Below are 26755 nucleotides of genomic sequence, written 5' to 3'. Positions count from 1 at the left end.
TGTTTTACACCCCATTTTAAATTAAGAGTAGTTGCAGAAAAAATTAATTCAGAGTAGTTGAAAGATCGTATTGAAAACTCTTGGAGCCAAAGGTAAGGAACTCAAATGTGTTCTTATGTATACACCATTATTCTTTGCTTAAATGAATGAAGTGGTCACTCCTATTCCTTTCACCTTGTAGAAGGCAATCTACTGAAATATGGCATGGAGGAAGAAAAAAAAAATCCATTGCCACTCTCATTCTCTCTTCAAATACGCACAATTTACTTCTCTTTTAAGACTCTTATTATGACCACGGTTAAAATATTATGCGATATAAAAAGAAAAGCTGAACCAAAAGGTACAGGGGGGTGGAATAAGAGAAATTCATTAAATGGAACATGCCCAAAAATTTAGAATACAGATTTGTTACTTACCATTCTGTTTCTGGTTACTCTGATAGTCCATAAGGCAAAGGTGTCTACAAAGACTTGAAAGGAAAAATAAAATATGAAGTACAATCCAACAAGATTTAATATACTACTAAAAATCGTTTACATAAAATGCTCACATAACTCCATTTTAAATAAAGACAAATACAAAACCATCAAACAGAAGCATACTGCCCTAACTCCAAAGGATAACTGAAGGAGAGTTCCATTATTTTTGCCCTATTTCCTTAATGTATAGGCACATTACAATCACATGGTTATTTCCAGCTTTTTTGCTCATTAGCATTCCCAGCCACCCTCAACCCATAGCCTGTTAATTCATATATTGGTGGACAACATTTGAAATGCAAACATTATTTTCGCTTTCATTCTCATCTAGATTTGCTCTCTTAGGGCCGTTGTGATAGTTTCTCTTCCGGTTGGTGTACCTTGGGGTACGCAAACAATATTTAATGCCTGTTTCAATCAGTGTTTGGTTTCTCAACAGCGATGATGGTACCATTATCATGCTAAGATTTGAACCAAATGACAGTTGGTACAGATGTTCTTCCAGCTAGCCATTCCTTCCAGGAAGCCCCAAGATTTTTTGTATACAATGTACTGAAAACCTCATTTATCTCAAAAGTAGTTCCACTGCAGAATATGTGGGTGAGCCATTTTGTGGGACTCCACCCGTGACCCCTAGAGACATTACATAAGCACGGCATAGGTGCCTTCAATGTGCAAAATGAAGGTCTGTGTGTAAATGGATACAGTGGGTCACCGTGTTAACAGTATTAAAAGATCAAATCTACTCCCAGATTCTTTTTGGACTAAAAAGACAAGATATTAAAATCACTAGCTTTAAAAGACCATTTATTATTCTTAAGTATTTACAACTCATGGGTTAAAGTATTTATCAATTTATTACCAATAGGTTATTTGTTGGGATTTTGCTTGAAAGGGGCTTCACCTGTTATCTTGTACCGCTTTTATTTCTTATGGAAGAGAATTCCAAGTTATCTTTCTAACTTTTTAACATTCTTCTTTCTAGACATTTTGAACTAGCCACTTGGCTCTCTTAGGAGATTTTAAGAATAGCCTCATTAATAGGCTTTCTAGTTTCCTATCTCTGAAAAGAAGGCCCCACTTACTTTCTTAGCTACTGCCACATAGGAGTTCCTAAATAACCTAGTGTGAAAAGCACAGTCCAATACAAACAGACACTGAGTGACCTCAAATGTGTATCATAGCATTCCAATGGAAAGCTATAAATGCCTAACAGTGATTCAATAATGAAGACTATGGAATCTAAGAAACACAATAATGGGAACATGGAGGCATAGCAAGGATTACTTATGAAGAAAGTATCAAGGAGACCTGATATTTCCACTTAAATAAACAAAAAACCCTGTCAGGCTACATAGTCCCTTTATACACTACTATTGTTAGACCCCAAATAAAAAGATCTTAGAGATTTAAGAAAATCACTATAAATTACTCTATAACTTATGTTTTGCATGGTTTTAAAACATTCACAATGCTATATTTATTTAATCTTATATGAAAATATAAAAAAATAAATATTGCCATGCATATCTTGCTGACATTTTAAAAACTACAAATAAATAACTTGAAATGCTATCTAGAGAAATTGCTCCTATATACTTACTAATTATGGAGGACTCAAGCAAGTCTATTTTTATAAAGCATCCTTAAACTGAAAAAGCTACAAAACAAGCCTCATTTTTAATGCCCTTAAATGATCCAAATGTAATGCTAAGGGAAAGAAAATAATACAAGCCAAAACTGGAGTGCAAACACCTTCTTTGCTGCAGGTTTAATGGAAAAGGTTTGTGGACTAATGGGATTCCTTCCCAAGGGCATGCTGGAAACATGGAAAATGACAAAAGAAACTGGGAATCCTTCCTCGGGCAACTTCTTATCCTATTTTAGTTTCCTGAAACATCCCTGGTTAAGACTCTTGTGATTAAAAAGACAAGCATTTATAAAAGTCCATCAGGTTCCTCATTAAAGGTGAAGTCACACACTAGAGATAGGTGGTCTGAAGGATAATTAAAAGATGGTAGCCGGTTGGGTCCAATCTGTTCTTCAGTGAGCAAATCAAGAGCTGCCCTCACACTCAGAGCACGTTTAGAGTACCAGATATAATCCAGCGTGTGCCGGCATTCCCCTGACGTCCGGATCTTCCAGGTCGTATACGGGGGTTCTGACTGCCCATCAGGGCTCAGCAGCTTGTACGCACTGTTCAGGTTGAGGCTGGAGGAAGCGAAGTGTTTGTAGACCTCCTCTGTTGGCTCTGCATTGAAGTCCCCACAAACAATAAGGGGAATCTTGGCTCCTTGAGTGATGTTCTGCAGGTTCTGGAGGAGGTCACAGCCTTGAGCTGAGCGAAATCGTTCCCAACCAGTACGTGCTTTTAAGTGGGTGACAGCAATACAGAACTGTCGACTGGACTCCTTGCATTCTAGAGTTTGTGCAATGGCCACCTGATTGGTTTTCAATGTCATGGCTGTCAGCCTAATATTGGCACTGTTGACTAGCTTGAATCGGTTCTGGAGGAAAAACAAGGCACAGCCATCTGGTCCATTGTTGTGTTCTACATCTAGACAAGGTGACCAGGGCTTTGGGAAAAACGTGCCTTGATAGCCCAATCTACTGAGGAGTGGTTGGAAGGTGTCAAAATAGTGGTCCACCTCTTGGAGGCACAATATATCGGGCTGGTAGGCTAGGATTTCTTCTAGGATGAGACATTTCCTTTCTTCCCACTTGAGTGCTTCTACAGGGCATTGTACAAAGTTGTCTTTTCCTTCTCCAAGAGCTGAAATAAAAAAGCCAGTCAATTGTCACAGGTACTTAGAAGTCATGGTTCTATAGTAGCTAAGTACCTGGAAGTTTCCTTCAGTTTAACACTACTCAAGACCCTCAGAAGGCTTTCTCTACTTCAAGATACTTTGGGTGATTCTTCTGTCTAAATTGTATTAACCAACCAAACTGGGGCGCCTGGGTGGCTCAGTCAGTTAAGCGTCCGACTCTTGATTTTGGCTGAGATCATGGTCTCAGGGCCGTGAGACTGAGCCCTGCACTGGGCTCTGCTCTTGAGGGTGGAGCCTGCTTCAGATTTTCTCTCCCTCTACCCACCCCCCGCTTATGTGTACACGTACATGCATGCGCTCTCTCTCTCTCTCCGTCCAAAAAACCCTAAAACCAAAACAAAACCTACCAACCTAAATAACCTCTTAATATAGAGATAAGGCAAGCAATTTATTTTCTTTCATATTAAAACTGTTTCGTGTGACTATATTCTAGGACAAAAAATCTTGCGATTTTTAAGTTTGAGCCTTAAACAGTGTTCTTTACAATTCCTGGGGTAGAAACTATGTCAGATGAAATAAATATATTTAACTTCATATGCAAACTTTCTTTTTAAAGATTTTACTTTATTTGAGAGGGTGAGGGAGCGAGAGATCACGAGCAGGGGGAGGGGTAGAGGGAGAAGCAGACTTGCTACTGAGCAGGGAGCCCGATGGGGGTCTCAATCCCAACACCCTGGTATCATGATCTGAGCCAAAAGCAGCCACTCAACCGACTGAGCCTCCCAGGCACCCATATACTAACTTTTTAAAAAAAGACTATTTTAAGTAATGTCTACAAGTAATGTCATATGCTCTACTCACTGAGCCAGCCAGGCGCCCCATCTATACACTAATTTTAACCCTATAACGAGCCATATGAAGTGATATGGAACCTATCTTAAATAGGCAGCTTTTCCTACTTATGGACGAACACCTAGGGGAAAGAAAAACAAATCTAAAATTGAAAATCAGGGTATATGCCCTTCTTTAAAAAGCTGCCTTTGTTTCTTTTTCTTATGATTTCAACTGCTACATTGAAAGGCAACACTACAGAGTTCAATGATACATCTTTTTAATTCAGCAGGCCTAGGAAACGTGTCCTTTCTACCATAACAAAGGAACATCTTAATCAACAGAGAACTAAAGCAATATCCCTTTGACCTCAAGTTATACAGACGCATATGGGTGGGAATCTGGCAGTGAGACCCAGACTCACCGCCACCCACAGAGCTCCCATTCCTTGCAGAAAGTTCGACCTGTTACCCGTTCAGCAGATTCTGTTTCTCCCTTACAAATGCTATCTTAGCGCTGTGGACTGGGAGTTGGAGGCAACAGAAAGTTTGAGGCTGATAAAAGACAGGGTCCTGGGCACCTGGGTGGCTCAGTCATTAAGCGTCTGCCTTCAGCTCAGGTCATGATCCCAGAGTCCTGGGATCAAGCCCCGCATCGGGCTCCCTGCTCGGCGGGAAGCCTGCTTCTCCCTCTCCCTCTCCCCCTGCTTGTGTTCCCTCTCTCGCTGTGTCTCTCTCTGTCAAATAAATAAAATCTTTAAAAAAAAAAAAAAAAAAAAAAGACAGGGTCCTTTAAACATGGAAGGTAAGGTATAAATCTTGAGTGCTGGATTTATTCCTGGAAACCGGACGGCCTTCTTTCTTACCTTCCCCTTCTGGGAGCTCCTCGTGCTGCCCCAAGTCACTTCATCCTCCTACATCTCTATCTGCCCACACCTCCTCCCTCCACATAACACATCAGTGCTCCAGGCAGTCATAGCAAACTTCACAGCTCAGGTACAAAAGCATCAGGCATACCTTGGGCGAGGATGTTCCATTGCATGACCCGAATAGGTGGGTGGCTACTGGGGCAATCTGTCCTCAGATCCACAAAATCCCTCTGGAACCGGGGAGGTCGAGTGTGCAGGACAGCCCTGCATTCCTCGAGGAGTTCTTTAGGATCAATGGGCTCCAGATGTTCTGGGTCAGGTGACACCAAATATTCTGGGTGCTGGGAGGCAGCACTGCTGTTCAGTGCCTTGGCGAGAGCACTATAGAGTCTGCTCGTACCGTTTCCCATGGAACACACTACAGGAGAGGAAAGCACAATTATACACTCAGCTCCTTTTTCTGCCTTTCTTCCACTGTCACTCAGCTCAACTAGAAGATAAAACATTTACTGTCCATAAAAGCCAAGAACTCGACTGAGGGCAATGTTCCCAGGTTCATGTATGAAGCCATGTCCGCAGAGGTGGCTTAAAGGAGTTTCCAGGTTCTAACTTTCTACTAGGACAGGTTAACTGAAATACTAATGTTAAAATTGGTCTCTGATTAACTAGGATAATTCTTTTAAGGGAGAAATACCTTGATCTTTATGGTCCCTTCTAATTTAGGATTTGTCTTTATAATTTATAAACCTAGTCTTATTATGAAAGCATGGCTCAACAGAATCCACGTTCCTTTTTTTCTAAATATTTTAATAAAAACGTGAAGGCCAGTTTGTAAAGAGCCAAATGTTAGAAAGCCCATGATAAGCCTGGAGAAAAGCCAGGCTGCTACTCTGGCTACCTCATCCATACAGATCCCTCTGCTACGGAAAGTAACAGCTGGGTTAAATCTGTACCCATTTCTCTTAGATGTTAACTATCCGTCAGGGCTCTGGCTTTCTGTAGGACTCTGAACATCACCGAGCAATACAGCCTATAATATCAACTGCCAGATTTTTTAAGAATCCAGAAAAAGGGTTGGAGGTAGAAGGGGTAAGAGAAGGTTGCCCACCGGTGCTGGGATTCTGAAAGGAGAAATGGTATGGAGGGCAGCAGGAGGCACGTCTGCTCAGTGCATTTTCCAGTGCTTCACTTTTTATCCTGATAGATTATAATGCACTTAGGAGAGGAGAGCACAATCTCCCACTAACTAGCCTGAGGGAAGTTCTACCTGTAAGCAGGTGATTGCTCTTTTTTACTCTTCATTACAGTATAAATTAGGGTCAAGTTTTACTGAGAACCACCTCCCAAGATTCTGTGTAGGGTGAATCGTGTGGAGGAATCAAGATTTGCCTGCCTTCTCTTGATAAAGACACACAGTTTTCTTATAAAAACATTATCTGGCAGGCTGATTGACTGCATCTGAAACCAGCAGTCAATCATATTCACTGTGGCAGGTCATAAAGGCAAGTCCAAATATTTACCAACAAATGTCCTTAAACATCAAGGTCAATAAGCATGCAAGCATGCTCTCTATTGTCCCTTTTCATCAACTCAGTGTGGTTGTAGTTTTTTCCCCCAGTAAGACTACTAGATTAAGGCAAAGAAACACATCATACATTTAAGTGTACGTGCATCTTGAAGCAAGCCCGTTCATTCTCTCACACACATACATGCGCCAATGCATGCACACACCTGTTTCCAAAGTGTTTAATCTGAATATATTAAATTCTTTTTAATCAATCTGCTTGCCTATCTGAGTACATGGGTCCAAAGGAAGAAATTTTCTTCTTGGCCGGTAGTACAACTTTGAAAATCTTTCTTCTGTACTTCTAGTTTTTAAGAAAAAAAGAAGTTAAAGGTCTTCCCAGTTGGTTTCTCAAGTGTCGTCTCTCCAGAAGAGTAGCACCACCCCAGCTGTAAACCCAAAAGTCACACAGGCAGCACAGCAAACTCAAGGGGCACCACGGGCCATCTTACATGTGAAACATATGGCAATGTTTGACCTAGGTCAACCTCTAAGCACACCACTAGCCGGATGTCCTTTAGTTTCAACAGGACTGCTCCACATCTTTTTGATGTATCTTTGTCAAGCTGAGTTTTGGGTGGTTATTGTGATAAAAAGCAAGTACATAAAAATGAGCATGAAAAAGAGAGTAATAGTGTCCAACAGGAGTTTATGTATTTGAGGAGTTATGTGAAGCCAGAAAAACCATCTTGAATAGCACCTCCTTCTAAAAAGTTAGAAAAACCTTCACATAAAGAGAATAAGGAACAGAAAAACATCCATTTCAGACAATGAAAGCATACCAGAAAGACATGCCCAGGAACCAAATCAAAACTATCTTATTGCAAATGAGCTAAAAGTCATTAAGAAAATGAGAGAATAGCCTAAATCAGAATTAGGAAACTCAGAAATAAGGCAACAAAGAGAATTAGGAGATAGAGCATTTGAGAGATAGTGGTAAATATTATGTGCTTAACCTAAGCAAAGATCCAATATTTGGGTATCAGGAATTCTGTAGCAAGAAAACCAATGCAAGGAAATGAAACAAATACTAAAAAGTACATGTAAATCAAGAAAACTTTTGAGAGTAAAAAATTTCAATCATGCAGGGTTGAATTAAGTTCTGGAGATATAATTTCAGCATGGTAACTATAGTTAATACTGTATTGTATTCTTGAAATCTTTTAAGAGAATAGATCTTAAGTGATCTCAACACATACAAGGTAAATGAGGTGACAGATGTGTTAATTAGCTTGGTTGAGGTAATAATTTCACAATGTATATGTATACCAAAACATGTGGTATACCTTAAATATATACTATTTTATCTGTCAATTATATCTCAATTAAGCTGGAAAAAAAATGAAATGGTTTAAAATAAAAAATTATATAAGGTTAAAAAAAGGCATGTATCATCGATATATTTAAACATCAGATACATAAAGGTCTGCCTTATCTTTTTATTCTAAAAAAAAGAAAAAAAAAACTGAAAAAATTACTCAAAACTACATACTGAAAAACACATCACATACCTGAGAATATCAACCCAGAATGACCAACACCAACTGGACTGTAAAGAAAAAGAAATAAATCCCTTGGGCATCTAGGCAAAAACGTCCAAGTAACTTATAAGGAAAATAAAATTAGGCTATCATGAGACTGCAACTGCAATGTTTTATGCCAAGAGAAAATGAAGGTACATATTTTATTTTTTTTATTTTTTATTTTTTTAAAGATTTTATTTATTTGACAGAGAGAGATACAGCGAGAGAGGGAACACAAGCAGGGGACTGGGAGAGGGAGAAGCAGGCTTCCCGCGGAGCGGGGAGCCCGATGCGGGGCTCGATCCCAGGACCCCGGGACCATGACCTGAGCCGAAGGCAGACGCTTAACGACTGAGCCACCCAGGCGCCCCTGAAGGTACGTATTTTAAATATGTAACTCAAACTTTTTATATATGGCTCACCTATATATGAACAAGGAATTTATATCCAGCAACACTGGAATACTGACTCCATGAGCCCTTCTTCTTCTTCCTTTTTTTTTTTTTTTTTAAAGATTTTATTTATTTATTTGAGAGAGAGAGAGCACATGAGAGGCGGGAGGGTCAGAGGGAGAAGCAGACTCCCCGCCGAGCAGGGAGCCCCATGCGGGACTCGATCCCGGGACTCCAGGATCATGACCTGAACCGAAGGCAGTCGCTTAACCAACTGAGCCACCCAGGCGCCCCTCCATGAGCCCTTCTTGAGGAAACTATAGAGCAGGGTTGACAAACTGTAGCCAGAGGTATTTCTCTATAGTCCTCGAGCTAGGAATGGTTTTAAAGGGGTGTTAAACACATAAACATGATCCTGGAGTCCCAGCATGGAGTCCTGCATCTGGCTCCCTGCTCAGCAGGGAATCTGCTTCTCCCTCTGATCCTCCCCCATCTCGTGGTCTTTCTCTCTTTCTCTCAAATAAAATCCTTAAAAAAAATAAACACACAAACAGACACACACACACACACATACACAATATGGAATAGAATCACTTTTGGCCTTCAAAGCCTAAATGTTTACTATCCAGTCCTTGGCAGAAAAATTTTTGCCACCTCTGGAACTAAAGCACAAATTCAGAACAAAATGATCAGCAAGACTTAGATATAAGATGGGTGGTAAGCATTAAACACACAGCTACTTAGAAAATCAAGTCTAAATGAGGTTGAGAGAATACAATATATAATGCCTATGTGATCCCACAAGGAACTTATGAAGACTTAATACAACTGAAAGGGGGGGCAGGGACCAGAATGAGGAAAATATATTCAATTAAAAAATTTCAAACTGGGGGCACCTGGTTGGCTCAGTTGGAAGAACATGCAATTCTTGATCTCAGGGTTGTGAATTCGAGCCCCACATTGGGTGTAGAGGTTACAAAAAAAATTGAAAAATAAACTTAAAAAAACTATAAACTTTGGGGTGCCTGGGTGGCTCAGTCGTTAAGCGGCTGCCTTCGGCTCAGGTCATGATCCCAGGGTCCTGGGATAGAGTCCCGCATCGGGCTTCCTGCTCTGCGGGAAGCCTGCTTCTCCCTCTCCCACTCCCCCTGCTTGTGTTCCCTCTCTCGCTGTGTCTCTCTCTGTCAAATAAATAAATAAAATCTTTAAAAAAAAAATTATAAACTTTTCAGTGATCATAATCAGTAATGGTAGTATTTGGGTTGTTATTCTGACACTGTTGTGTAGATGTGAAAGGAAGCAAATAAATATTCTAATTCCATCATTCTGTTGTCCTTTTTTCGGTTTAGTTTTGAAAATGCATTTATAGGCTATTAGCCACACACTCAAGGAAAACACTCTTGCCAAAGCCAACTCATTTTGGACCACCAGCAGATTATTAAATTTGATCATCTTATTTGTGGCTGGGCCTCTCAAAGTGTTCTGGTGGTTTTCAAAAATTAAAACTACCCTCAAAAGACAAAGCTTTGCAGCAAAAAAGATGAAGAACACACTGTAGCATGGCTAAGTAGTAAGGCCTTGAATGGGATAGGTATCCACAGACCAATCCCAGTGCTGTTCTATAACTGTTTAGCTGTGCACAACTCTCTAGACCTGCTTACAGACCTTTCAAATGAGGGCTTGTTAAAGGATCCTAATTTCCTCAAGAATTTTCGGAAAAATGCATCTAGGTTACAATAGGTGGCAACTTCAAAATAACATCTCTATTACTTGTACTAGAGACATACATATTTCTATTAAGAAAACGTGCACGTGGGTGGCTCAGTCGGTTAAGCGTCTGCCTTTGGCTCAGGTGATGATCCCAGGGTCCTGGGAGCAAGTCCCACATCGGGCTCTTTGCTCAGCGCGGAGCCCGCTTCTTCTTCTGCTCCCCCAACCCCGCGTGCTCTTGCTCTCGTGCACGCTGACAAAATTAAAAAAAAAACAAAACTTGCACGTACCATTCCTCTATTTGAGACCCAGGATGGACAATTTCATGTGTTAACAGTACAGCTAACTGAACAACACAGGCTTAAACATGTGATCCAATTATATGTGGGTTTTTTATAGTACAGTACTAAGTGTATTTTCTCTTATGATTTTCTTAATAGCACCTTCTTTTCTTTAGCTAGCTTTATTATACGAATATACAAATAACATACAAAATATGTGCTAATCAACTGTGTATGTTATCAGTAAGGCTTCTGGTCAACAGCAGGCTATTAGTAAAGTTTTGGGGGAGTCAAATCTTACATGCAAATTTTTGACTGTGCAGGGGTTTAGTTCCCCCACCCTCCCTATGTTGTTCAAGAGTCAACTGTACTTAGGTATGGAATGCACTGAAAATAGCCTTTAAAAAAGTTTTACTAGCACATGGGGCGCCTGGGTGGCTCAGTTGGTTAAGCGACTGCCTTCGGCTCAGGTCATGATCCTGGAGTCCCAGGATCGGAGTCCCGCATCGGGCTCCCTGCTCAGCGGGGAGTCTGCTTCTCCCTCTGACCCTCCCCTGTCTCATGCTCTATTTCATTCTCTCTCTCAAATAAATTAATAAAAAAAAAATCTTAAAAAAAAAAAAAGTTTTACTAGCACAGACCTTTTGTTCTTATTTCACTGCAGATTCATTTACCTGAGAAAGATGTCATTAGGCTCAGTTTCAAATAAGAGACTAGGTAGAGGGATATTATTAAGGAGTATTTATTACAGTCCTGTCTCTGTTGCTTAGATCTTACAGGAACTAAAGGATTGGTCCCTAAGGTGGACTAATGCAAATGTGAGTATCAAGTTATGTAGTAACAAAGTGACATAGCACATGCCTTCTAATACTAAAGTACCTAGGAAGCTGATTAACAAATTAACCTGTGGTATAGTGAGTCTGAATTAGGAGAGAGCCAGATAATTCTGAAAGATGTCTCTACCAGTCCACCTTCTCCTGCACACTCGAGGGCCCCCTATGTGTCAGGCTGTGTCCTCACAGCACACTCTGCAATTGAATCACCTCTACCTTTCACTCTCTTGGGTGTGGTCTGGGGCAAAACTTTAATCTTCATAATCTAATCTCACAGTCCTCTGGGATAATTTACCAGCAGTATGTTGATTTTACATCCTTATTTCCCTATTCTCTGAGCTTTGAAAAGGGCACTTCATACCAGTAAGATACATGTTATCTTTTCTCCCGAGAAGTTACCAAGTATTTGGGGAAAGATTAATACACATCAACTAATAGAGAAAAACTGAGTGCTTACTAGGGTATAGGGTATAGTAAGGGTTAAAACAATCAGGACAGGTAACAATAATCAGAAAGGCTGTAAAAAAATAAGACTTAAAATATGGAGCTTTAATTCCTGAGTAAACCACTTACTTGGTCCATCATAGATAGGTAGCCACCATAATTTCTTGCCTCTCTCTCCCAAACACACATACGCACACTGGACACCAGACTAGTACTCTATCCCACTGGAGGTAGATCAGTGAACAAACAGACTAAGATCTCTGTCCTCTGTCCTCTAAGCTTGCACTGCAGTGGGGAAATACAAGACGATGGTCATATGGTGAAAAGTGCTATGGAGAAAAATAAAGGAGGAAGAGGAAATAGGGAATGCTAGCAGGTGGGGAGTTGCTATTTACGTGGGATGCAGGAAGTCTCACTAAAAGATGGAATTTGAGCAGAGACCTGAAGGTGGTAAGGAAATAAATCTGAAGTCTTAATGTAGACACAATGGAAGAACATTCTGGACAGAACAGCAAATGCAAAGGGCCTGAGAAAGGAACATGCTTGGCAAGGCTGATAAATAGCAACACACTGAATAAAACGATGAGGTCAGGGAGGCAGTGAGGACAGGGGGGCAGATTATATAGCCCATTGTAGTCCATTCTAAGGACTTGAGCTTTTATCTGATATGGGAAGCCACTGGAGAATGTTAAGCAGGAGTAAGAATCTGATTTACATTAAAAAAAAAAAAAAAATCTCACTGGGGACGCCTGGGTGGCTCATTTTGTTAAGCATCTGCTTTCAGCTCAGATCAGGATCCCAGGATCCTGGGATGAGTCCCACATCCGGCTCCCTGCTCGGTGGGGAGCCTGCTTCACCCTCTCCCTCTGTTGCTCCCTCTGCTTGCGGGTGCACGCTGTCAGATAAAAATCTTTAAAAAAAAACCCCAAAAACATTACACTGTAGGGAACTAAGGGCAGACAGAGAAAACCCATTAGAGGACAATTAATAATCATCCAGGCAAAAGACAGTGGTGGCTCTGACTAGTGATAGCAGTTAAAGTGGCTGGATTCTGGAAAAATTCTAATTGGAGCCAGTAAGTTTTAATGATAACCTGGATATGGTTTGAGAGAGAAAGAATAACCAAAAGAGTCCCAAAGGTTGCCAGCAGAGCAATTAGAAAGATGAAAGTTGCAAGTACCGGCTAGGAAGATTTGATGGGGTTGGCAGAAAATAGGAGTGTGGTAATTAGATATGACTGAGGCTTAGGAGAGAGGAGCAAACTGGAAATAAATATTTGGGAGAAGTTAGTGGACACTTGAGACTAAAGTGAGTTAAGAGAGAAAACAGGTCCAAGGACTGAGCTCTGGGGCAAATTGGGGAAGATGTGGTGAAAATCTTGAGGATGGCATGCCAGAGAAGTTGGAAAAGAAGAAAGGGAGCATGATCTTCCTGGGAACAAAGTAAAGAAAGTGTTTCATCCTTGAAGTAGCTGTAGTTACCTCCTGTGTCAAATGCTCCTGATAGTTCAAGAAAAATACAGACCGACCATCTGGATTTAGCAACACGGAAGACTTGAGTGGCTTTAACAAGAGTGATTTCCAATTTTTGGTGGAGTTGTGGGGAAAAGAGGAAATAGGACAGAGCAGAGAAGTAATCTGAGGAAATTCTGCCCTGAAAGAGGAGAGAAATGGAGTTGTGGCTAGAGATGGAGGCAAGAGAATTTTTGGAGGCTATTATATGTTTGTTTGCTAGTGGGGGTGACACAATAGAGGGAAAACCACTGAAGCAGGAGACCCTGGACATGATAGGCACGAGGAAGCCCACAAATCCTCTCCCCAAAAGCACTATAAACCTGAACAGAACTGTCAAAACCAACTACTCCAATCCTCTGGATATAGACCAAAGGCATATAGCAAAGAGAAGCTTTTATTCACAGAAGCTAGTGCACTTCAGGTAAGAACTGTGTAATCTGTGTCATTCCTGCACCGGAGCTCATCCCCCCAGCCCCTCGAGCTCTATGGGAGTATTTCAACTAGGGCAGCAAAGATACTGCATTATCAAGCCCAGGCCCTGATGGCTTTACTGGTGTGTCTATCAAACATTGAAATATGAAATACCACTCCTTCACAAACTGCCATTTATTGCTTCCCACGTACAGCTCCTCTGGAAGACAGTTTGGAAGGTTTTTACAAATTAAACATAGACTTACCATATGGCTCAAAACTCATGCCCATAGGTATTTTACCTCAGTGAACGGAAAACTTATGTTCATGCAAAAAATATGTACACAAATGTTAAGAAGCAGTTTTAATAATCACCCCAAATTGGAAGCAATCCAGAAAGGCCCTCACCTTGTGAATGGATAAACAACTATAGTACATCCTTATAATGAAACAGTATCCAGCAAAGAAAAGGAACAAGCTGTTGGTTTGCAAGATACACCCAGGCAACATGAATGAATCTCAAATGCATTTTGTAAGTGAACGAAGCCAGACCCTAAAACTTACATATTAAATGGTTTTGTTCATATGACACTCTGGAAAAGGCAAAACTATGCGGATTGGTAGCTGCCAGAGGATGGGGGTTGCAGGGGAGCAGTGGCTGACTAGGGGAATTGAGGGTGATGGAACTGCTCTGTACAGTGGTAGGGTGGTGGATACACACCCTATGCATTTGTCAAAATCCATACAGCTGCCCATCAAAAAGAATGAACTTTAACGTGTACAAATTTAAAACATCAGAAGATGGAATCAGCTCAAAACGGAGCGCAGATTTTGACAAATGAATCTAACAAATGTATGGCAATCTCACAAAAGGGGTTCATTAAAAAAGGAGCTGTGACCTGAGTAATTTTGGAAAACAGCGTTTTAATGGAAACTATCCAGCTCAAGACTAAAGGAACTGCATGTAGTTAAGTAAAGTTTCTCACAGGGGTAGTAGGTGTTAACAATTCCCAAACTGCTTCACAACATACTGGGGTTGAACAAGTGAATGGACAGTAGATGGTGCAAGCCGTATTTCTCAACTGACAGACAATGAAGTTACAGATAGGCAAGGAAAAAAGGCTAGGATGAATCATGTGGTACTGAGCTAGAGTCAGAGATATCAGGATGAATTCACGTTTCACTTACTACACACACAAATACATAGATACAGAGATAATTACAGATATGTGTATTGTAGGACTGGTTTTCCACTTGCTGTCTGCCATTAGCTAACCATTTAGCTGTCTCTGCCATCTACCTGCTTTTTTCCCATGCCACAAACATATATCTTATATCTTTATATGTCCAGGATTATTGTGAGGATAAAAATAAAGACATGAGTCTAAAACTTTTAAAAAATATTTTATTTAGGGGCGCCTGGGTGGCTCAGTTGGTTAAGCGACTGCTTTCGGCTCAGGTCATGATCCTGGAGTCCCGGGATCGAGTCCCGCATCGGGCTCCCCGCTCGGCAGGGAGCCTGCTTCTCCCTCTGACCCTCCCCCCTCTCATGTGCTCTCTCTCTCTCTCTCATTCTCTCTCTCTCAAATAAATAAATAAAATCTTTAAAAAAAAAATTTATTTATTTATTTGCCAGAGAGAGCGCGAGCACAAGCAGGGGGAGCGGCAGGGAGAGGGAGAAGCAGACTCCCCGCTTCCGATGCAGCCCTCGATCCCAGGACCCCAAAGATCATGATGCTTAACTGACTGAGCCACCCAGGCGTCCCTAAAACATTTTTTATAAAACGATTACACCTAGGAATTTTGCTTGGGTTTATTTATTTATTTTTGGCCCAAGGTGGTCCTCATGCCTTGTCTAATCACTCCTCAGCAGATACTGCATTTCTGCGGTGATGAACACTTTAAGTTAAAAATGTCATTTCACATGTTACTGTGTGAACATATAGAATAAATGCACATGAATATTTATATACTTATATGTATAACTTGTAAGATACATATTTTAAGCCAGTCAATGTAAAAATTCACGTGACAAAGCCAACATTCCCAACTCAGTACACACCCGTGGCATCTCTGATGGGTTTCACAAAATAATTATTTTTTCTACAGTACATATGTGCTACTTCCTTCGGTATTCCCTTTCATTTTTTAAAAATGCTGGTCTTGACCCACTGAAATTGAGTTTACAACCCACTAGTGAAACTGTTCTAGTAGCAGTCTTCCGAGAGTATAGATAGAGACCCTTGGGGATGTTTGAGACCCTTTCAGAGGTAGGTATGCATGGCCAAAACTACTTTCATAATAATACTAAGACACCACTTTCCTGTTTTACCGTGTTTGCTCTCTGTTGTACCCACAAACGTGTTAAAACTGCTGCTGCCTTAGCACGAATCAGGCACTGGCATCAGACTCCACAAGTAGCCATAGTATTCACCACCACCACACACCCTCAGTTTTAAAAAAGTCAGTTTTACCTAAAAATGTCCTTAATGAGGAAGTAGTGTTTTTGTTAAATCTGGAACCTTAATGACATGTCTTTTTTTTTTTTTTTAAGATTTTTATTTATTTATTCATGAGAGACAGAGAGAGAGAGAGAGAGAGACAGAGGCAGAGGGAGAAGCAGGCTCCCCGCCGAGCAGGGAGCCCCATGCGGGACTCGATCCCAGGACTCCAGGATCACGACCTGAGCCGAAGGCAGTCGCTTAACCAACTGAGCCACCCAGGCGTCCCGACATGTCTTTTTAATATGTGACAATGGAAGATACACATAAAGCACTTTTGCTGCATACCAAAATAGAACATCTTATAGAAAAGCACGAGGGTTGCAAAATGAACTAGCCCCTTTTTTTTCATGGAACACCATTTTTGCCCAAAGGTAAACCTGACAAACTGTAGTTAATCAGATTCGGAAGAATATCAAGGTATTTTCACTAAAATGTATTAAGTGAGCCTGTCACTTTAAGGAAAACAAGACCATTTTTGTGTCAATGATAAAAATTTTCAAGGGAAAACTTTAGAAAACTTTTATCTGCCATCAGGAGCAGGACAGGTTCCCAATAACTTAAAGACTTCTGACAAGATGGGTAGTATTATTAACTAACGCTGTTTTTTGATATTGTATAATATTTGAAAGATCTGCATAGCCCAGTTAACCAACATTTTCCAAATGACCGATACAAAATCATTCATGGGTAAAAAATCCGTTCAAAATACCAGACAGATCAACTGATTTTAAATAAGTCACAGAATACAAAAAGTTCACTGATACGGCACCAGATTCCATGTTGCAAATAACTACTAACATAGAATCTACCACAAAGTATATTCACAATGATCTAAAAACGCTGTTAAAATAACTTTTTTCCAACTACATTAACTGTGAGAGACTGGATTTTCTTCAAAGACTTTAACCAAAACAACATATCACAACATATTGAATGTAGAAGCAGGTATGAGAATCCTAGCAGTCTCCTATTAAGCCAGACTCCAAGAGATTTCCAAAAATGTAAAACAATGCCATTCTTTTAACTAATGTCTTTTTGTTTTGGAAAATATAGCTACTTTTCCATAAAAATGTTATTTATGTTAATATTGACTTTATTATACTAAATGTTCTACTTTCTAACATATCTATCGACATGCATATGAATACATAACCCACATAAACAAAAAGTTCTTTGGGTCCTCAGAATTTTTTAAGAATGTAAAAGGATCCAGAGAGTAAAAAGTGAGAATTTCTATTCCAGATCAACCATCATTTAAGTGTGGACATCCTGTTCTGGGGGACATGAAATAAGGCAATCCCCTGGGAAGAAAATGAGAACTTTTTTATCTAAAAAAAAAGACGAGACAAACAACAGATTGGAAGCAGACAAGTATATGATTCATACGAACATAGAGCACATACCTACATTTGTTTTAAACCGGCAGAGCGTACGACCACAGAAGCTGAGAGGTCACTGCTGTAAAGCTATCTCCATGCTGCTCTGGAGACTACAACTATCCCCGAATCAGGGATACTCTTCCCTTACTTCTGTCTTTTATTTCTGATATCCAACCTAGATTTTTCTATACTTCAAAAATATTCTTTTCATAAAGTCATGAAACCAGAGGAATCAGAAAGGATTTGGGGAAGTCCCAATACATTTTCTTCCCATGCGTTCGGTTTTTCTTTTCTGCTTCTAGTCCCAAGAACATTCGAGCTTACTTAGTTATTTCTCAAGACTGTATTTTCCAAAACTTTCTGGTATCATATAGCCATCATGTCAAAACAAGTGCAAAATCCCAAGCTAGGGAATTAAGTAAAAGTGAACACTAAAGACTACACGTATTATTTTTGTACTTGAAACAGTGCCAACCAAGGCTTAGACCCACGTTAGGGACGTAAGTGTAGTAAGGCTATGTAAATTTGAAAACAAAAGAAAGCAAAGATTATGGGGCACCTTTCTTCCCTCTCCCACCCGTCATAAAAATGATGCCTGTGACAGCTAAGGATTACTGAACTTAACATGCACCATTTACAAATTCTGCCTGTTTTGACTGCATTTTCTATTAAATCTCATTACAAATCCTAAGAGGCAGCTACTCTTACTATGCCCTTTTTACAACGAGGAAGTAACTTAGTAACCACTCTCATTGTTTCTCACCCGTTTTTAGAAAAATAACCTAAAGTCCTTATGAGGTTGCCCAAAACGAAAAAACACGTCAGCAGGGCCTATGGTGGTACCATGTGTGCTAAGTGTTTGTGACAGGATCAAGCGTGCTTTCCTTATCGAGGAGCAGAAAATCGTTGTGAAAGTGTTGAAAGCCCAAGCACAGAGTCAGAAAGCTAAATAAAAAAATGAAGCTTCTTTGAGTAATAAAAAAAAATCAGAAGGCTTGAAAAAAAAAACACATTTTTTTCTTTTAGAGTATGAACGAATTTTAAAAAATTCGTTCCAGGGCGCCTGGGTGGCTCAGTTGGTTAAGTGACTGCCTTCGGCTCAGGTCATGATCCTGGAGTCCCGGGATCGAGTCCCGCATCGGGCTCCCTGCTCGGCGGGGAGTCTGCTTCTCCCTCTGACCCTTCTCCCTCTCATGCTCTCTGTCTCTCATTCTCTCTGTCTCAAATAAATAAATAAAATCTTTAAAAAAAATAAAAAAATAGGGGCGCCTGGGTGGCTCAGTTGGTTGAGCGACTGCCTTCGGCTCAGGTCATGATCCTGGAGTCCCTGGATCGAGTCCCGCATTGGGCTCCCTGCTCGGCGGGGAGTCTGCTTCTCCCTCTGACCCTCCCCCCTCTCATGTACTCGCTCTCTCTCACTCTCTCTCTCTCAAATAAATAAATAAAATCTTTAAAAAAAAAAATTCTTTCCACACATAAATACATGTCTGATTCCCAGATTTCAAGCCATCCTACTTAATTAAGGTTTATGCCGTAAAAGGGGTTGCTATATGGAGCTTTGAAAAAAATCGTCCAAGGTTCAGAATAGCTCAACATCCAAAGCCAATTTTTTCGGGCGAGACAGCACAAATATTCATCCCCATAGTAATTAAGATACTGAAAAGTACAAAATCTTGACAAAACCTCTGTTAAACTTTATTCGGCACTCATACTGGCTTCTAGGACGATTTTACATGTATTTGGATATGGGTATTTTTGATTTGACCCCATACTGTATTTTTCCCCCAAAGTTCATTTCTTTCCTCAGCATTTTACTAGGAAAAGTATCAGCCATCATCCTCAGTGTGATACACATTATATAATTTATACAGACAATAGGCAGATCAAAATAGCTTTATTTCTTATGCCTAGCTATGATTTAACAATACCACTCCAATCCCCTGCCTTTTCTTCTTTCTATAAGCATATTTCCATTTCCATTTAGAACTGGATGCCTTCATTCCTTACATTAATAACTGCTATTTTACTTTATAGGAACAAATAACTCTTCCCTCCCTCATAATAGCCTTTAAAGATTTGCCAGAGAATTGAGATTGAGATTCCCGAAATACAGTAGTAGTATGTAAACATCCCCCCGTTTGGTCATCTCTTTCCTAGAAAACAGAGCAAAAGTGGGCGAATCACTAAAATATAGAATACATGTTTACTCTTTATATCACCAATTATACATACTTCTGAAGCAATAGGCAGACCACAATATAAGTTCCTAAGAGTGCCAACCATCAGAGGGAAATGATCAGGGTTTAATGAAACACTTTCACACCAATAATCAGAATGCTGGACGAGAATCCTAACATTTGAGTCCCAAACTGACTGGGCCTACCATCCCAAGCAGTCCTAACAGCACTTAGAAATCATACCAGAAAGACATCTCTCCACATAATGTGTCTCTAGTTACCCAGCAGTTGCACACTGGAGTTTGCCCGAACAATTCAGTCTGTGAATTTCTCTCACGATTAGTTTGAGCTTGGTCTCCTGAAACTGTGGCTTGGCCAAAAAAAAGCTGATGAAACACCAAAAACTAAACAAAACCAGGATAATCTGCATACACACCTGGGAAGCTGCTGGAGCTGACCAACCTCGGCCCAAGGGAACCTCAAAGCGCACAAAAACTGTAAACGACAGACGTCACAGGAAGGCATCATGGTAACAGCAATCCTTTGCTGCCATCTACTGGCCATGTGTTGAACCACCTCAGAAAGTTTACATCATTGTAGCAAGCAAATTTTCATTAGGCTTCTTAGAGCCCCTGAATAAATGTAGCCACCTTCAAGACAAATGAGTGGTAATATCCACAAGATAAGCAACATAACCAGCCTGGATGCTGGGTATGAGGTATATTTATTTAATATTTACTGAATAAATACAGATTTTTAGCTTCCCTGCCTGCACAGCTTTATGAATCAAGCCCTGGTGGCTCTCTCTTCCTTCCACCTGGCCTGCTTCTCTTAAGTTGTCCTTGACATTTGAACTACAAACCCTGTCCTTTACTTATTAGACTGTGAGTTCCAAGAGGACAGGGACTGTGTCTACCTTGTTTACCATTTCCTCAAATACCTAGCCCGGTACCTTTAAAAATGTTGATAAAAGAAAAGATGCGGAAACTTTACTCTAGCACTGTGTGCTGACCATGCTGGAATTAAATAAATAAATAAGAAAGAAATGATGCCAAGAGACAGCAAAGTGCCAAGGAACCTGTCAAACACTGACAGGGGAACCGCCTTACACTGGTAGAGTAGAGCACTTCATGGTATGCTGAGCACTTTTACTTGTGATATCTGTTACTCTCAAGAACTCCTTGGCTCTTTCACAGATGAAGACACTGAGATTCAGAAGTTTAAGTGACTTGTCCCGAGTCACTATGAAAAGTAACTATCTTTCTAGAATTTTGTGAGACTGCAGTTGGGGCCGGCCCTCGCTCTGCATTAGTATGCAGGTCCACCTGGTAAATGCACGTAAGCACCTTCAAATTTTGCATATGACTGTGGACGTGAAGTACATTAATTCCTGGATCCTGGATTCTAAGTGCCAATTTAGGAAGATACCATTTTCTGGTGAGGATTAAATATTTTAGTCAGTGTCCAGTCTTCAAATTTGTTACTGAGCATCACGGATTAAATGTGACAGGCATGCACAGAGCACTTAGCTATCAAGTATGTTAGTACGTGAAAGTCCTATGGCCAAAGCCTCAACTTCTCTCAGTAACATCAGGCTACAGTTCAGCAGAAGCAAAAACAGTCTTCAACCCAGGGACTCAAGTTAGGCTGGCTTGCGTCAAATCCCAGCTCCTCCTTTTACCAATAAGATCCTGAACAGGGCGCCTGGGTGGCTCAGTTGGTTAAGCGACTGCCTTCGGCTCAGGTCATGATCCTGGAGTCCCGGGATCGAGTCCCGCATCGGGCTCCCTGCTCAGCAGGGGGTCTGCTTCTCCCTCTGACCCTCCCCCCTCTCATGTGCTCTCTCTCTAATAAATAAATAAAATCTTTAAAAAAAAAAAAAAAAAAAAAAATAAGATCCTGAACAAGTTATTCACCTTTTTTGTGCCTCAGTTTCTACAGCTGGGGATCACTCTAATTTACTTCACCAGGTTACTGCGAGGATTGAGTTAAACTAGATATACCTAGTAATCCTAAGTGGTCAGTTAAATGTTAGCTATTCTATTCTATTTAGCAAAGTTCACTTTCTGGGTTTAAAGAGAAGGCTGTTTGTTAACATCGGAGAGCCCGGCATATGCCATACTACTTCCAAGTATTTTCATTATTCTTTCCAACAATCCATCAAGTAGGTCCTGCAGTCATCATTTGAGAGCAACAGACACTGAGGTTATGAGATCAGTACACAGTTTTTCAAGATTGCACAACTACTGAGGGGTCTGGCCTCGGAGACAAGTTACCTGCACCTTGAACTGTTGCTCATCAGCATCTCCGGCAGGACGGACAGTCAGGACAACTGCAAGGGTGCCTTGCCAGGGCACACACAGGAACAAACAGAGGTCGAATTCCACCTTCTCCATCTGCCAACGTCACTGCCAACACGGCACACACGCTGGCATGTCACAAAGTGTACAAAGCAGAGCAACAACCTGCGTGGCCTTACTAGAGATACCAAGTGAAGGTCATGACTCTCAACCTAACGTGTCTAAAAATACAAACACCTAGACACAGTGTGACAATCCAAACGACCTTTCCTCACTAGGCAGCAGTCACACACTAAACAAGAATGCCAAAAGGTTTTCCAGGCTGAGCCATACCTTTAGTCAAGCCAGATTCGTCTAGAAAATATCACTAAGGAAAAAGAAATCCCTCCACAATCAAAGCTTAGGTTAACTGTTTTAATTGGTGCTCAACTGTTGGTTGACCAACCATTTCTACAAACTGGGTTTTTCTAGCATAATGCTCTGAAGTGAAATGTGAAAAGGTAGAAACTGACAGAAGCTGGTGGGACAACTGCTCTCCACTAAGACATTAAGTCTGTGTTACTACATGATGCCCAAGAAAATGGTCCATTTTTACGGTTATGAATGGAAACATGAAAGCTAAAAGGAAAAAAATCTGCTGATAGTACAGACTTTTTCCCTTGTAATCAGGAGTCCACCAACTACAGCCCATGAGCTGCATCTAGCCGGCACCCTGTTTTGTGCTGCTGGTAATCTTGCACATTTTTTAACGTTTGAAAAAAAAATCATAGTATTTCATGACATGGGAAAACTATATGAAATTCAAATTTCAGGGTCCATAAGCTTATGTACTGTCTAGGGCTGCTTCCACACTACAATGGCAGAGTTGAGTAGGTGTGACACAGATGTATGGCCCACAAAGCCTAAAATACTTCCTACTTTACAGCAGAAGTTTGCAGACCCCTGTCCTAGATTATACTGAAATGAAATTTTACAGCCACTTTGTATACATTTCACAAAACCAGTGGAAGATTTTCAGTCACTTGAAATAGGGGAAAACAATTTTCACATATAAATTTCCATGGCCTGCCTTGAATAATTAAGGCACATGCACGAAAAGAATCATCTTTTACAATCTGAAGTGAAATTGTTAACAGCTTTAAAATCTCTATTCCTGGGACACCTGGGTGGCTCAGTCAGTTGGGCGTCTGCCTTCGGCTCTGGTCATGGTCCCAGGGTCCTGGGATCAAGTCCCTCATCGGGTTCCCTGCTCAGCGGGAAGCCTGCTTCTCCCTCTGCCTACCGCTCCCCCTGCTTGTGCTCTCACACTCTCTCTCTCTGGCAAATAAATAAAATCTTAAAAAAAATAAATAAATAAAATAAAATCTCTATTCCTACCACTCATTTTTAAAATGGGAATTGAGGGACGCCTGGCTGGCTCAGTCGGTTAAGCGGCTGCCTTCGGCTCGGGTCATGATCCCAGGGTCCTGGGATTGAGTCCCACATCGGGCTCCTTGCTCGGCAGGGAGCCTGCTTCTCCCTCTGCCTGCCTCTCCCCCTGCTTGTGTTCTGTCTCTCTCTCTGACAAATAAATAAATAAAATCTTAAAAAAAAAAAGATAAAATGGGAATTGAAACAAATAATTAAAAAAAAAAAAGGTAATCGGTATGTTACACTCAATAGGTTACCAGGTATGGAGTAGAACATACATTCACTCTCTCTTTCCTAAGAGCTTTCAGGAATAAAGTATGTGTATTCAAATTTTTAAAAAGAATGAAACAATAATATGGGAAGACAAGAAAGGACGCCATCAATGGGCCAAAAATTTGGAAGAACTCCAGGAGGGTAGAAACTGACAGGTTTGCATTAGCAGAGGAATCAGAGTGGAGGAAAATGCAGTACAAGTTACCAAAGGTCCATTAAATATGGTTCTTCCCAAGGGAGCTCTGAAGAAACTACAAGCTGAGTCAACAAAGAAAAAGGGCAGGAAAAGCTGAGGGGCAATTGTTAGGGTAATTAATTCAACTCTGACTTCTGAAACAGCTGTGCTAGTTACCCTACTACCCCTCTCAGACGGAGGCCAGCAAGGGTGGCTTCTGCCTGTGGGACAGAACCAGAGAATGCTTTAAAGAAAAGTGGGATATATGCCTTGGAAGGGCTACCAAGGGTGACAGAGCTAAAGGAAAAGCAGACTGGGGGCGCCTGGCTGGCTCAGTCAGAAGAGCATGAGACTCTTGATCTCGGGGCTGTAAGTTTGAGCCCTACATTGGGTGTAGAGATGACTAAATAAATACATAAATAAAAACTTGAAAGAGAGAGCGAAAGAAAAAGAAAGAAAAGCAGACCAGATCAAAGTCTAACTCTGACCTCAAGAATATTTAAAAAGTAGAGTGAGGAGTTAAATTAGCAAACAGAAAGAAGTCTTCCCAGCTTTGGCAAAGGTGGAGGTCTCCAGCCTGCTCCCTCCTAGGGAAGCCTACCTGTCCACCCACCGCATAACCCTCCCACTTACAGAACACATAAACTGCTCTCCCCTTTACTAGAGGCCTGTGGGAGAAACAGGCATACATATCTACATATCTTTAAAGCTACAGAAGAGGGACGCCTGGGTGGCTCAGTCGGTCAAGCATCTGCCTTTGGCTCAGGTCTTGATTCCTAGGTCCCGGGATTAAGCCAGCATCCGCCCCACATCCGGTTCCAGGTCTCTGCTCAGGAGGAGCCTGCTTCTCCCTCTACCTGCCACTCCTCCTGCTTGTGCTCCCTCTCTTCTGACAAATAAAGCTACAGGAAAGTAATATGGACACAAAACAAGAATAGGATTCTATCAAAAAAGGCATAGAGAACTAGAAAATGTCTAGACTTTAAAATGACTGCAAAATAGAAATAGAAAAACTCACAAAATGGAGAGGAGATAAAGACATTAAAAAATGAGAGAAGAGACAGAGGATAGATCCACATGGCCATCTGTCTAACAGGAGTTCAAGAACATGAGAATAAGAGATGACAGAGTTGACAAAATTATCCAAAAGATTTTTATTAATGGGCATGTGTTACTCCTGTAATTTTCTAAAAACTTAATTTAAAAAATCATCATGACTTTTTTCCAAATAAAATTCAAAATGATGAACCATCTGAAAGAGAAACTAATTCCCGAATATGTCTCAGCAAAACTATTTGACCTATAAGATTTGAAAGAAACTTCTTTCAGCAGTCCCTCAATAATGGTTGATACCTATGACAGCAAAACATAAAAAGGAAATATAAAACTATTATATTCAAGGTATCTTTAAAATCTGCAAACTAATTTACTTTGTACCCTGACACAAGTTTATCTGCAGACTGGCAATGGACCTGCTCAAGGACTGGAAGCTCAAAGGGCTGGAGGAAAGGAAGACAGTGGGAGCAGGAGGACAAGATTAAAGGACTCCCTGGACATCCTACTGCAATTCTTTACTGTAATTTTGTCTCACTGTAACTTTTCCTTTGGTGGACTTCTCATACTACTCCAATTCTGAAGATGGAATAATAAAGCTGGCTTTAAAATTTCCTTTCGGGGTGCCTGGGTGGCTCAGTCAGTTAAGCATCTGACTCTTGATTTTGGCTCAGGTCATGATCTCAGGGTTCTGAGATTGAGCCCTGGGCTCTGAGCTGGGAGTGGAGCCTGCTTGAGATTCTCTCTCTCCTTCTGCAACCCGCTTCCCGAGCTCTCTCAAAAAAAAAGTAAGTGTACATATACATATATATGTATTACACATATATACACATATAAAAATTTTCCTTTCTGCACAATCCCTCATAATCCAATAGCAGAATCTAACTTTTGGAGGCATGGGAATCAATGCATTGGTGAGAAACTTCTAGCAGGCTTCTGTGCATTTAGTAAAACAGATCTCACTGGCTGGCTGTCCACCTGTATGTGTGGTCAGTAAGGGCTGTCTGTCTGCACTGTACATCAGAATCACCAGATGCTCAGTCCTCATGTTAAAATTCAGAAGATCTGAGTGGGCCCAGGCATTTGTTGATACTGGAAGGAAAAAAAAGTATTTTTTTGGGGGGGGGCATTCAAATATGACAGTAATAATTTTCTTTATCCCTCTTTCCCCTGAGCACTCCTGCCCACATCCCTGACATAGAACTCATGGTAACCAGTATGTTAAGTGTTGCTTTGACACTCCATGGAGACAAGCGGACAACTAAAATTATCCACTTGAGGTCTTACTCCTTCTTGTGGGAAGGCTGGTTTTGCCTATTCTTTTTTTTTAAGATTTATTTATTTTAGAGAAAGAGAGGAGTGGTTACAAGCTAGCAAGTGGGAGGGAGGGGCAGAGGGAGAGGCAGAGAATCTCAAGCAGACCCCATGCTGAGCGAGGAGTCCAACGGCGGTGGGGGAGGGGGTTCGATCATGTCTCTGAGATCATGACCTGAGCTGAAACCAAGAGTCAGACACTTAACTGACTGAGCTACCCAGGCGCCCCGGTTTTTGCCTATTCTAACAATAAATCCAAAATGTTTTTTAACTGCTTTTCATGAAAGTACAAGTGAGTTTAGTATGAAGCCAAATACCCGTGCACATCATCTTTGAATTTCTCAGTATTTATTCAAGTATATAAACCCTGATTAGAATTTAAGCAAACACAGATGCTTCCTCACTTCCTTCTCCTCCTTCCAATAAATCAGAAAATAAATGCCCTCACTCCTTCATTGGTAGACATCATCAAAACCTACATGGCATTATTTTTACCCACCTACCCACTCCCAAAGTTGTACAACTACACCGATCCACATCCAGTACAGTGTC

The 26755-nt window shown here is 40.9% G+C and overlaps 1 protein-coding gene across 3 annotated transcripts in view; it reads right to left on the bottom strand.

The window, feature by feature from the left end:
* Window positions 1–490: 490 nt before the first annotated feature.
* Window positions 491–26755, bottom strand: part of NOCT (nocturnin) — a 31029-nt gene continuing 4764 nt past the window's right edge. For 2 of the 3 annotated variants that reach the window (XM_045880436.3, XM_064585079.1), the window contains exons 2-3: window positions 5095–5364; window positions 491–3252 (exon numbers count right to left, since the gene is read on the bottom strand). In XM_045880436.3, coding sequence (XP_045736392.1) covers window positions 2417–3252; window positions 5095–5364 — 1106 coding nt within the window. In that variant the 3' untranslated portion in view covers window positions 491–2416. Of the gene's footprint in view, window positions 3253–5094; window positions 5365–8021; window positions 8060–26755 lie in introns of all 3 variants that reach the window. The other variant, XM_064585078.1, reaches the window with a different exon arrangement.

The sequence above is a fragment of the Mirounga angustirostris genome, unplaced genomic scaffold, assembly GCF_029215605.1.
Source record: "Mirounga angustirostris isolate CCGP_5_RB_7025 unplaced genomic scaffold, mMirAng1.0.hap1 SCAF_2, whole genome shotgun sequence".
Lineage (NCBI taxonomy): Eukaryota > Metazoa > Chordata > Mammalia > Carnivora > Phocidae > Mirounga > Mirounga angustirostris.
This window is presented reverse-complemented; position numbering and strand designations above follow the sequence as displayed.